Here is a 12,931-nt window from a genome sequence, read left to right on the forward strand (position 1 = left end):
ACAAAGAAGCAGACACACATCCCCGGGGCGCCTCTCAGCCATGCTTTATTGGTGAATGGAGTAATAAACAACCATAGCTCGATTCATTCAAGGAAAACAGACACTACCAACTTGTGGATGGCATTTACAACGTAGGCACAGTTCATGTATTCTACAGGGGCTGGGGAGAGCCTGAGGGGGCCTGGGTCTGGGTCCGGGTCCGGGTCCGGGGCACTGGTGTTAGCAGGAGGTGAAGGTTTTCCAGAAGAAGTTTTTGCAGGGGGCTTTGCGGTCCCGCTGCGATAGCTGGGCTAGCCGCCCCAAGGTCGACCGCTCCTCCTCCAGTTTGCCCTCCAGGGGCTCCTCAAAGTCAGTGGAAGTGGCATCCCGCCCCACATCCATGCCATCCAGCAGGCCCACCAGCATCTTCAGGATCATGTCCTTCCGGGCTTTGGTCTGTTCCTGCAAGCAAAGAGCACCAGGAAGGTGAGCCCTTCCCCGCAGATCCCTCTGCAGGTCTCAGCCTGGCCCTCCCCAGTCCCCACCAGAGTTTCAAGGTTGAGGCAGTCTGGGCATGCTAGCTGAGATAAAGACCAACCCAGTCCATAGGGAAGGATGGGAGTCTCTAGGGCAGGGCTGGGCAAAATGCAGCCCGGGGGCCAGATGCAGCCCACCAGGCCATTCTGTCCAGCCCGCAGGGTCCCTAAAAAATTTAGAAAATTAATATTAATCTGCCCTGGCTGCCTGTCATGCGGCCCTCGATGGCTTGGTCAAAACTCAGCAAGCAGCCCGCTGCCCAAAATAATTACCCACCCCTGCTCTAGGGGGTTACGGGGGTGGTTGTAGTCCCAGTCCCAGGTATCACATCCCATTCTTCATTTGTCTGCCCCATATCCCATGGCTGCTGCTTCTTGGCCCAGGGCCCAGAGGAAAGACAGCATGCGTGGGGAAGGAGGTCTAAAGCAGATGCGCTGGCATGGTGCCCTGCATGGCTCTCTGCTCAGTGCCCAAAAAGCTTGGTTCTTCTTCAAGTCTGGAGAGATGCAAGAAAGGGACAGGATGCAAATTCCTTTGATTCTCTGCCTCGCCACAAACTCCTATGGGATAATAGCTCATACAGCACTTGGCTCATGGTCTCAAGCTCGTAAATCCTCCTGAGATCCCTCTGCATAGCAGGAAAGCATTATTACCCCACCTTGCAAGTGGAGAAGCCAAGACACTGAGGTAGTGTGACTTGCCCAAAACACCAGTGGCAGGGCTGGGATTACTGCTCAGGAGCTCCTGGCTCCCAGACCTATGCTCAGACCTCTCGATTGTGTCATCCTGCCGTGTTCCTTGCCCCGTCCTTGTGCTAGACGGGTCTGAATTGACAGAGAGCTGTTATGACAGCGAGCAGAGCTGCTGCAATCTCCCTGAGCAAACACTGCATAGTGCCCAAAGGAGGAAGCCGGGGCTGGGGGAGAGGTAGCCCCAAGTGGCTGGAATAAAAAGACAGGTGATGTGAATTGTCTCTTTTCAGGGAACTTAACACAAGATACCCAACTCTGTGAAACCAGTAAATCCAAAGAAATTTAACTCAGCTACTCTCTGTTACTGAAGAGCAGAGTAGGGCCTGGCCAGTAATTCTGGATGTAAGGATCCGGATCAGTGCAAAGGGCACCGGAGCCATCACTGCTCAGTGGTGCTAGCCTGTACTTTACAACCGACTAGATCTAAGGAAAGATCTCTTGCCTGTGGATCATGAGGAAGCAGGGTTTGGTAGGGCAAAGCGGTTGTTAGTGAGTGTTCCTCTTCCCTGCCTGGATGGATGGGACTCGTGGAAGCAGCTTCTGTGTGAATCTTCACACTTGCAAATTCAGCATTTGCTTCGTGAGTGATATTCGGTGCTGCTGTTGGTGAGCCCACTCACTGGGAGCGAGCACAAGGGGGGCACAGACACAGTCAAAGCACGGTTCAGGTTTTATTTCAGGGAATCTCGGTGGGCAATTATTGAGGCAGTTGCCTGGCTTGAATTCTCACTCCTGTTTTCAGATGCGGAAACCGAGGCAGGAAAAGTTAAGCGCTCATGGTTGCAGCAGAGCTGAAGACAGAAGCCAGGTCCCTGTCTCCCGGTCCCGTGTCTTAGCCACAGAGCTGTCTGTCTGGCAGATGGATTCTTCAGTCCTAGCCTTGCAGAAATGCTCAGGTCACATTTTCCTTATTAAATCCCATCCCTGTGTCTGGAAATATCTGCCCTAACTAGAGCTGCAGACAGCTGATACCTAATAACACTCTGCTATGTTGTCGCCCAACGATCTGGCGCCTTGGGAATGAGCTGGGTGAAAGAGTTATGGATGCTGGTGCTGGCTGAAAACAAGGCACAGCCAACAACAGGTCAAAAGGCTTCAGAGCCAGATCACAGCTGCAGCGGAGCAGGATGACAAGACTCCCTTGCTGTCGCAAAGGAAAATGACTTTGGGTTTTAGAGAAGACAGAGATTCATTCCTTTGCCCTAGTCCTATGCTAACACCCCTGTGCTACAGTGCTCTGGATTGCAAAAAATCTAGACAACCCCATCAGCAGGTAGAGAGCTCAGAGTAGCTGGAGTCTGTTAGCATTCCTGCTGCTCGGGTGTCTTGATACCATCCCCATCCATCCCCCGAGATACACATACCGTTATCATCATTATTTACCTCTGAGACTTTCTATTCTCTTCACATGCCAACACCTCAAAACCTGAAGCCCTTAGTAGGGAGAGATTGCCCTGAATATGGATTCTGATATATCCTACCTACTGGTATCTGTATCAATTAATGAGTGCCTACCAATATCTAGCTTGTAAAACATTTTCAAAAAACAGTTATTCTCTCTGTAGTTCCCTGCCAGCCACTGTGCTGGAGATGACATTCAGAATGAGAATGATTACAACTTTGTTCAGTCTGTTCTTTGGATAGATGCGATAGCTTTTATTAGACCAACTAAATAGTTAGAAAAAAGTTCTTGCAAGCTTTCAGGTGCAAACACCCTTCTTCAAGCATTGGGAGTCCCAAAACCTGAAGAAGGGTGTTTGTGCCCAAAAGTTTGCAAAGAACTTTCTTCCAACTATTTAGTTGGTCTAATAAAAGATATCACATCTACCCAAATAACTCCGCCTTCTTATGTCCTTAGAGCAACACGGCTACAACCAACAACCCTACTTCAGTTCTTATCAAGGCATTCATTGCTGACATTAGCCATATGACTTTTTCCTCTTTCCCAGAGCTGGAGTTTGTATCTGAAGGTATTTATCAAACAAAGGAGGGACTTTTAATTTAAAAAATAAATTACTGGCATTTTTTTTCTTGCTGTAAGAATCGACAGCAGAAAGATCCTATTATCCCCCATCGGGTTAATACCAGCCTGCCCACATAAGCACTGCTCTTTAATGGAACGCTGTCCCTGAGATCTCACACTCTCTACGCCTTTTCCTTGCAGCCCCTTTTCTTGCTTGCTGTTCCTGGGATCTGAGGCCATTCCTAAAGCACTAAGACACTGATGGATGAGCTGGAGACACGGCTGAGACTGAAGGAGCGGTAACACGAAACAGATGCACACAAGAGAAAAGCCAGTGGCTTTAAGATCAACTCTGGGCTCCTCCACGTTTGTGAGCAGCTCAGATGCAAGTAGCGCTGTGGAGAGGGGCATGAATCAGATTCCTAGAGACAGCAGTGCACCTAATCCAACGAGAAACTCGGAGGAGAACAGCAGAGCGGGTGCCGGAGAAGAGCAAACAGGTGAGGAATTGGAGAGCCCCAGGCTGGGGGCACACGGCATGGGGCAGAGACACTTTCCCAGGGGGTTATTTAATGGGGATCGCTCCCTCTCCTTTGTGGAGTCTCCTGGGACTTGTCTACCCAGAGGAAATGACCAGCAGAGCAACGGCACCACAGTTATAGTTATTATCATACTATCATTTTGGCAGTCAATCGTGTAACTGTGTCTCTGCCAGCCTCGTTCTGCTGGTCAAGAGGGGAGCTGGACCATTATAGCTCTACATGTGGACCTTATTCTGGACTGAAGTCACTTTATTCTGGTAGGATTACTCCACTTACTGTTCCTCTACCTTCCTCCTCTCCTACTGTGTCTGGTCCTTTAAAAGTTCTCCCTTCCTGTGAGTCTGCTTTAAAATATGAAGTCCTTTGATCGTTTTACTGAGTACTCGCTCTTTCCTCTGCCTCTCACTGCTCTGCTTTATTCCATCAGGTTGTACTCTTTTAGCACTCGCGTTTTCCTCTTCCCCTTTCCTCTCTCTTCTTTTTGCATTGTCATTTTTCATCTAGCACAGACTTTGCTTCCGCGCTTTCCCCTAGAGTCTGTCTTTGATCCTTTCCCCTTTTAATAAACTGGCTAGTCAGCTCCGGCAACAGCTCCGCGTGCTGCAGCTGTCTCTGGGAAGCAGTGGTGGTTTGGAATATAAAGAAGTCGAGAGGATTAACCCTGCAGCAGTCCTGCCTGCCCTGTTTGGCTCTCCAGGCTGCTTCTCCACGTGTCCCACCCCATCCCAGCTCCTGCATCATACTCACCTTACTGTTCTGTAGCGAGAGTCTCTCCTCTCCTGGCAATGCCGTGGCTCTCACGCTCCACACCAGCAGCAGCACGGACACCAGGCTGGCCACCAGCTGCATGACGTACAGGCTGTGACTGCTGCGCTGGATTAGGGACGGCTGGGAGGGGGAGCTGCTTCTGGGCTCTCTTGTGCCTCAGACAATGGCTGCAGCCCCTTATATAGCCCTCCTCCTAGCCCTGCAGGTGACGCAAACAATTAAGTCCGTATCAAAGGCAAATTAGACTTTGGAGGGGTGTGAACACTTGGCTGCTCCAGTGGGCAACTTCAGTACCTCTGGGCTTGCCATGTGCCTATCCTGCAAAGTCTTTTACGCAGGAGGTAAAGGGTTAGGCCCTATAACTCACCACCTCGGACACTAGGACATGCGAGGCACTGTCTGTAGCTGTCGCTGGTAGCTGTGCTGTCCCTGCAAGAACAGGCCCTCAGCCCAGCTAGTCCAGTATCCTATGGCCAGTGCCGGAAGTGCGGAGGAAGGAGTTAAATCTCCTGTCCTACCAAGAGCTATGGAGGAGCCTGCATCTCCGCTTGTATCTCAAGCACCCCAAGCTCAGCGGGTGTTTGGATCTTGATCTCTGCAGCCCAGTCTTGGCAAGCGGCACTGTTGGAGGAGACAGGACATGCTAACTCACCTGGCACTCCCATTATAAGAACTCTGGCTTTCGGGTGTTTGAAAACTTACCTTGGTGCCAGGCCACAGCTTGGCACAACAGGTCTGAGGCCCAGGACTTTTGGGTGCAATGGCGCTGAGCAGGGCTGTAGGGACAAACACTGGAGCCTACGTGCCCCTTCCCTCCCCCTCTATATGGGATCCCTTTCTGCCTTCTGCAATGAAGACCCAAAGCTCAGATCTCCTCCTAATCTTGATCCTAACACTATACTGCTCCCCTGGCCAGCTTGATAAAAGGAAATGAAGTCACCTCCAAGCCCCAGCTTTGCAGCTTGGGTCCTTCTCTGGTTCCAGCATCTTTTGTAATCGAGTCTGAGGGTTTGACGTGGCAATTTTGGGGGATCCTCTGGTAAAGGTTTATCTGTGAATGCCAAGGATTACTTTGAATGGCCCAGGAGGCCTCTTCCTGCTCCTTGGTCCTAGGTAAGAACAGATTGTTTTTACCAATGTGGGGTATGGGGTGATGACCTGGCCAAGAGGACACAGGGAATTGGGGCCAGAGCTAAGGATTAAAACCAGAAGGCATGTTCTCTTGCTTTCCACACTTGCTGTAACTGCTAACAGCTCAGGCAATCCCACTGCTGTTTGAAATGATGATGAGCCACACGGCAGAACGGCGGAGCAATCCCATCAAATGTCCGATGCCGATTTAATGCACTCAGTGGCACATTAGAGAAGACAGAGAACGTAGGCCCCTGGGTGGGTGTGCGCCGAAAGAAAACCTCGCTTCTCTCCTTAAAAGACATACAAAGAACTTCTTTGTGCCAAATGGCTGGCAGAGAGCATTAAACGACTGAGCATTTAACAGCCCACATGTAAAGGGCTCGAGCAGCGCTTCCCAGCCTGGCGACAGAAGGCAGCCAAGTACCAAGCCCTAGTTACTAATCCAGGCATGGGATGTGCCAGGTGACCTGTGACTGAATTACTCAGGTGTGGAGGCACAGCAAAGGAGGGCAAATGGGGAAAATGCTCGACTGCTCAAGAGAAACCAGGCTTTTATCCTGCTTCATTCAGTCTGAGATGGGGCTGGGAGAACGGAGAGGCAGGAGGCAAATCCTAGCCTCTTGTTTCTGGGCCAGAACTGACCCGTAGGGTTCGCTAGCTCACATGCAAGGCAGACAGTGGAGAGGCAGCATGGTCCAGTCTCTGCTTTGGAGGCTGTCCAGTTTATTTGGACCAACTGTTTGAGTGAATTCGGTTGTGCGTGGTGCTGTGTCTTCTGGACAGGCTTTTACCAGAAATGCTTCATTGAGAGTATAGTGTCACAAGCACGCACTGAAGGGAGAGGTGAGGCGATGCCAGATAGCAGGACCTGGGGAGAAGAAAAGCTCTGCTCTCAATAAGGAGGCCAGACTGGCTGAGATGGAGAGGACCTCGCATGGAGAGGGCCCCAAGACTGCAGTCGCTGACCAGCTCTGTGGTGTCGGCTGCGCGAGGGGCTTAGCCTGCAGAAATACCATAAGCTAATTGTAATCTCATCAGGGAGCAGGCCTGTGGAGACAGTCTCTGCCCAGACAGTATGGCTGGCTGGCGGCTCCCAGCTGGAACAACCTACGGCGCTTCTCCCAGGGGCTGGGCTTGACCGAGTAAGGCTCACATCTGAAGGGGCCGAGGTGAGACTGAGGCACAGGATCTGGCTGGATGACAGAGGCAGCAGTCTTGGGCCACGCTATAACTGATGGGGTTGGTGGCCTTGACTCGGCGGCTCCACGGGCACAAGCTGCAGCGAGCCTGGCATGGCTGGCAGGGCAGTGCGATGCAAGCAAGCTGCCTCAGACACAGCTCTGGGCCTCGCGACAGCCTCCTTCCCCTGCAGACATGCCCCCCACATCACCTAGCAATTTCCTTCTCTTTTCGCCTCCACAGCCATCGCTCACTCCCTGCCCCAAGTCCCCTCAGCACCATCCTCCCCTGCACCAGTCTTACCCCCTCACGGCTCCTTTGGTTATTCCCTCCCCTACAGAAGCCCCTGCAGCTTCCATGCTTGTCGTCTCCAGTGCTTCTCCCCCTTCACAGACTCAAATTGCATTTCATCCCTAAGACTCAAAGTCCAAATAACACGTGCAGCTTCATCTCAGTAACTGAGGGGTGGTTCACGGGGGAATCTATCCGTGAGATCGGGATGGGGATCAGGTCAGACCAGACCTCTGCTTTACAGCCTGCATGTCCCTAGATCCTCTTCCTAAAGACCACCTGCATTCTGAAAGGGTCAAATCCTAGTTGCCCTGGGCCTAGCTCCCCAAGCACCCCACACTTGTTACAGGTGAAGAAAAGAGCTTCCCTGTGAGGCATTAATATGGCTCCCTGGCAGGTCTTCCCCACGTTCTTCCTCCTCTCTTCCTCTTCCCCTTCCACCTGCATCTCAATTCCTGGTCTGTAAGAAAAAAGCCGTCCTTGTCTCCTAAGAGCACATTTTCACCGAAGAATGAACCTGGGCTGGTTTTTAACCTTAACCTTCTACCATCTGCACGTCAAACCTCTGACCACGTGGCCTGCTCGCTTTCCACACAGCACTCGGACAAAGAAGGTGTCCAGGAAATCACACTCCCAGCTAGACTGACACAGGTTTGGGGAGATCTACCTGAAAGTAGATCTACCTGAAAGTAGGAACCGAATGCAAGGAAAGGGACTAAAAACCCTCCAGGCCAAGTCCTTTGAGGCAAAACTCCAACAGCCGATCCAGCAACTTACTGTCTATATGTACCTGTCGCAAGGCATTTGACATGGGAATTAGCCATGCCCTGACTATGGGCTGTCCTCCAGTGGATGGCGCTGAGACCACATATAATGGCCTGGGGAGGCCTCAGGGACTAACTGCTTTGGGGCACAACCTGTGTGACCTGAACCGAGAGGCTCAAAAGCCGTCCAGGGAACAGATTGGGGAGCAGAAGCCAATGCTGCAGCAGCAAGGTAAGATACAGCTACACCTTGGGACTGTTATGGGGGACGTTGCAGCACCAGTGTCCAGCTTTGCTGGTTTGGATCAACCTCATTAGTCGTCATCACTCTCATACAGGGGCTGGTATAAGCCATGGGGCAGGGCTGGCTGCGTGGGGCAAAAGCTGTGTCTTCCTGTGTGTCTGCACAATACAACTGGCCCCCAGGCACTGCCAGCACATAGACAACTAACAGCATTATGGATGCAGAGCATCACATCAGGGAGCAGGGGCATCTCTCTCAATTGCTTGACTGTGGACTGATACTCACCGTCTCCCGCCTGTTCCTTGCTGGGGGAGCCCCTCGGGAGTAGGGGTTACATCTGTGGTTTGCCTTAGGTCGGCTCTCAGTATTTTCTCATCGCACAGCGTGGAATTGGACCAGACCTCCAGTTCTCAAAGGCCAGAAACTCAATTGCCAGTGCAGGAAAGGACTCAAACACCTCTGCAGTCGTCAGGAGCCGGAGTCCTGGAGTCCCCTGGGGCCTGCGTGGCAAAGAGCAACACAATAAATAAAGCAACAGGCAGCCGATTGCTGCCATCCTACTGGAGAGGGGAAGCCAAATGGCAATTTGTTCACAGGCCTGAAATCGTAGCTCATTTATCAAGCTCAACTTGAAAGGTTCCCTTAACACCAGCACCCCCCTCCCCTGGGGACTCGGCGCTGGATGCTGGTGGCTGTTCTGCCAAAGCCTCTGGCAGCACTAACGTAGCAAGCCCGAGGAAGAGGCTGTGTCTGAATGTGGGATGGAGCCTGGAGCTCCCTGCTCAGCCCCGATAAGTCTCAGAGCAGGGGAGGAATACCACAGGGATCCTGTTGGAGGAGCATGGATGACTGCAAACATATTGCCGTTGTCTGGGGAAGCCGAACTGGGGCTGGAGGAACAATGGGGGAGGGCTGCTGCTGTCTGTCTGTCCCCCGCACCTATCCAGAAGGGCCTGGAAAGGGTAAAAGGGGAGGGGGCCAGCACAGGAATGCCTTAAGACACCAAAATACCATGTTTCACTAGAGTCCCGACAAGGCAATGATAGATAATATATTACAGGGAGGTGTAACATATTGTGATGGAGCCAAGGATGCCTCAGAATCTCATTATCCACCAGGCCACGATGTGTTGGCACGTGCAGACTTTGTGCATTTACCTCTTCTAGGAAATTCAAAAGCACCTCAGTTGTCCCTTGACATCAGCATGGCCCCAGGGGACATTTCAATGTCAATGAAGCTGCCTTTCCTGCTGATAAATGGGTTTGGACCAGCTCTAATTAGGATGCAGCTAAGGCTGTGGAGCCAGGTGAGGAGGCCTGGGGTAAGGGATCTGTGAGATAAACTGACCTCCACCACACCTGAGAAAGCCAGACTCGCCTCAGGCTTGGCCAGAGCTCTTGGGGAAGGGCCCGGGGTAGACAGACTTTTGCTGTCTAGGATTTCCTAAGCTGGACATCAGGAGATACTACTTTACAGGTAGGGCTGCCAGGCTCTGCAATGGGCTCCCAAGGGAGGTGGTGCTCTCTCCTACCTTGGGGGTCTTCAAGAGGAGGCTGGACAGATATTTGGCTGGGGCAATATGACCCCGGCATCCGTTCCTGCCCGGGGCAGGGGGTCGGACCTGATGATCTGTTTAGGTCCCTTCCGACCCTAAGCACTATGATACTATGATGCAGTATACTTTAAGTCTAGCCAGGGATGCCCCAACTAGTCATTATAAGCCCACAAGCCCATAAACCTGAGCGTGGGATGGACTTCCCCATGTGAAGAAACCATGGCAATGAATTCACGCTGTCTTTCCTTGGACAGGGTCCAGGTGACTTCTGTCTGGTTACTGAGGATTGTCTGGAACAGACACTCACGCAGGGTTAGCACGTGCAGCCCGTGGCACTGTATGGTGGGGCCTGGAGACAGCGCCATGGCCTTGTGCGGCTCGTCTCCCATCAAGAAACCCCGGAGCGGAGGCGGCTCGGGCTGTTGCGTGCGCATCCCCTGGGGCCTTTCAGTACCTTGGAGAGGGCAGCGTCACTCCTGTGGAGGAAGGCTCGGCGAGGAGGAGAGCTCTTATCCTCCACAATAGGCTATTAAATTTCTATTAGCCGTGGAACTGGCGTCCTTGAAAAGTCTGCCACCGACTTCCTCGGCACTTGTAATAATTTCCCTCCCGTTATCTGCTTCATACATCGCTGTTCTGTAATTGAGATCCCTGTTTCTAATTCCTCACCTTTTGCATATTTTAAAAGCGTTTAAACTCCGTCCTATGCAGAGGCAGAAAAGAGCCTCGCACCTCAACCCCCCCCCCCCCCACCTCTTTACTTTGGGAAATTTCTCATTTTACTTTTTAATGACATTTCGTCCGAGTCTCTTTGTCTGGCGCCCTGGCTTTTGTCTGCACTCTTCCCTTCTTCACCACCCTTCATTGGATCAAAGGAGCCAGCTTCCTCCTCCATTCGGTGGCAGTTGTATTTCCTTTCACATTGTTTGCCTGTTGAGGCTACTGTTCTCTTACCAGAGATGAATTGTCCCTCTCAGCTTGGGAGTCTCTTGGGCCGGCCAAGCTCTATCAATAATTCAGCCAGACCCTGATTGTATTAGCACAGTGGATGAATAAGGACACTCCTGACAATTAAGTGACTGAAAAGATACCGGGAAGAGATTATTCATGATTTAACTTTTTGGGGAAAAAATTAAATAAAACTTCGTGAAAGTTCTTGGAACCATAAGTTTAATGGGCGAAGGCTGGGAGTCGGAAGCAGGGCAACAGGCTAGACAACAGTTGGCATTTTTGGGTGCCGAGACCCCCGTCTCTGAGCTGGCCCAATATTATCCTGTGCTCCCCTGCCTGTGTCCACCACAGGTGTTGTATTTAAATCATTAGCTATTTGGGATGGGGCCCTGTAGAAAACTGCAGCATGCTTAGATGCACTACCAATACAAATCACCATGGGCAATGGTGCTGGACCCATCTGGGAATTTCTTAACCAGTCTAGCTTTGGCCGCGTCCTTGGAGCTGACTGGACATGATTTTCAAAAGTGACCAAAGATTGTGGGCCTCCTCCTACAGGCATCTGAAAGCAGCTCATTTTTCCCCAAGGGTGGTGAAAATCAGGCCCTTTTCTTTGGAGTCTCACATTGGTCACCCAGAGATGGAAGCCTCTGCACTCACTTGTCACATTTGAAAGCCTTGCTCTTTACTGCCAGGATCCTGATCCGTCAAGCAGGGATAATGACACCGACCTCATGCATCAGTGGAAGAGATAATTTATCTTTTGAGCCCTCCTGTGCAGGTGACTAGCTGAATCCTCATCCGAGTCTATTTTGGACCCTGAAGTAGTGCAGAAAGCTCCTGGCTGCTCTTTGCACAGAGGTGACTTTCACTTGATCAGCCATCAAGTGCTTAGAGCTGCTCTGATGGAACTAGCTACAGATGTGCGAACTACTGTTCCACCCTCTGGCTGCACTGTTGTTAATGAGCGCCTGATTCAGGCACTGATCTGTATCTCCACCTACTGCAGGGCACCGAAGCGTTTGAAACTGCCTATAAAGAACAGCGGTTGGGCAATTACTGCTCAGTTAGACGTGCGATTCTGTGGATAGATCACACATGGTTTGGACTGCAGATGGCCTTGCCCTACCACTGTAGTCACCAGCCGATAAATTGGCCAACTCAACTGAAAGTGGAACTTTGCCAGCAGCCAAGGAGGAAGGCAAAAAGCACCGGCTGCATGGAGAAGCCTGGTGACAACACGGAGGAACATGGAGCCCTTCTCTTCCAGAGCATCCCTGTGCTGGGCACTGTGGGCTCAAACCCAGGCCTGACTGAAGGCCTCTCTGGGCTGAGATGCTGGCCCTGGTGCTCTCACTGGATTAGAGGAAAAGCCATTAAATTGGTCCCGACTCAGTCTAGTCAGTAGAGGGGCCAGGCAAGGAATGGATCATGGGCATAGAACGGTTCTCTCCCCACAGAGGTGGTACCTTGAAGTCAGGGGTGACATAGTAGCAGGATGGCATGTGCTGCTCCTGCCCATCCTGCACCAAACGTGTGGGCAGCGACTGATGGGAAAGAGCCTGGCGCTTGCTCAGAACTTGCACCTTGGAGCCCAAAGCAGAGTTGAGGCAAAGCATCAAGTTGAGCTGCAGCAAAGCTCTCTGAGCATCATAACTCCCCAAGGTCCATCAGGGCCTGGCTTGGAAGTCAGCCCTGAACACATCCTCTCCTTTGCCTGACCCCACAACACCTGTTCTATGGGGCTGGCTGGAATGCAATGTCCCACTCGGACAGTACCCACAGACACGGGAGCAGAGCCCTATTGCCCCTGGCTTAGCTGGGACAAACCCTCCTGGACACACAGACTGCATCCAATCCTTTCCAGCAATCAACTCCCAAAGCAGGAGGGGCTGCAATGCAGGGACCTCATTCCTTCTCTCCCGCTCACCGTCACTGTGCTCTAGTACCTGCAACTCATGCTTTGACCCATCTCAAATGCTCAGCACAAAGGGCTTTCCCACCCTGCTGCCCCAGCCCCATGGACACACAGCAGAGCACAAACCATCCCTTCCCTCAGAAGGGCAGGGGAGGGCAGTGGTGAGGGTGCTTACTTCTTCCTATTTCTTTTAAACCCACTTCTATGGGAAAGTGAACTGCCCAAAAGGGGTCCTCTTGTGCTTTCCTCTGCTCCCATCTATGCCACCAGCCCCCATTCAGCCAGCCACATGCCTGTCCAAGGACAAGTGCTTCATCCTTTAATGGGTAGCCACTAAAAAAGCCAAAGGCTTTC

At 51.8% G+C, this 12,931-nt stretch overlaps 1 protein-coding gene across 1 annotated transcript; it reads right to left on the bottom strand.

The window, feature by feature from the left end:
• Nucleotides 1–21: 21 nt before the first annotated feature.
• Nucleotides 22–4,701, bottom strand: LOC102574572 (somatostatin-2). Its single transcript, XM_006259299.4, has 2 exons — nucleotides 4,521–4,701; nucleotides 22–441 (listed from the first exon to the last, which is right to left on the bottom strand). Exons 1-2 carry the CDS (start codon nucleotides 4,620–4,622, stop codon nucleotides 220–222), a joined length of 324 nt encoding a protein of 107 aa, XP_006259361.1. The 5' UTR covers nucleotides 4,623–4,701; the 3' UTR covers nucleotides 22–219.
• Between the last annotated feature and the right edge of the window lie 8,230 nt (nucleotides 4,702–12,931).

Source organism: Alligator mississippiensis, chromosome 13 (assembly GCF_030867095.1).
Source record: "Alligator mississippiensis isolate rAllMis1 chromosome 13, rAllMis1, whole genome shotgun sequence".
NCBI lineage: Eukaryota > Metazoa > Chordata > Crocodylia > Alligatoridae > Alligator > Alligator mississippiensis.

Coding starts and splice junctions, on each gene's coding strand:
- LOC102574572 (XM_006259299.4), bottom strand. CDS start 4,622: ATGCAGCTGGTGGCCAGCCTGGTGTCCGTGCTGCTGCTGGTGTGGAGC. Junction 442..4,520: donor TCTCGCTACAGAACAGTAAG/GTGAGTATGATG, acceptor CTTTGCTTGCAG/GAACAGACCAAAGCCCGGAA.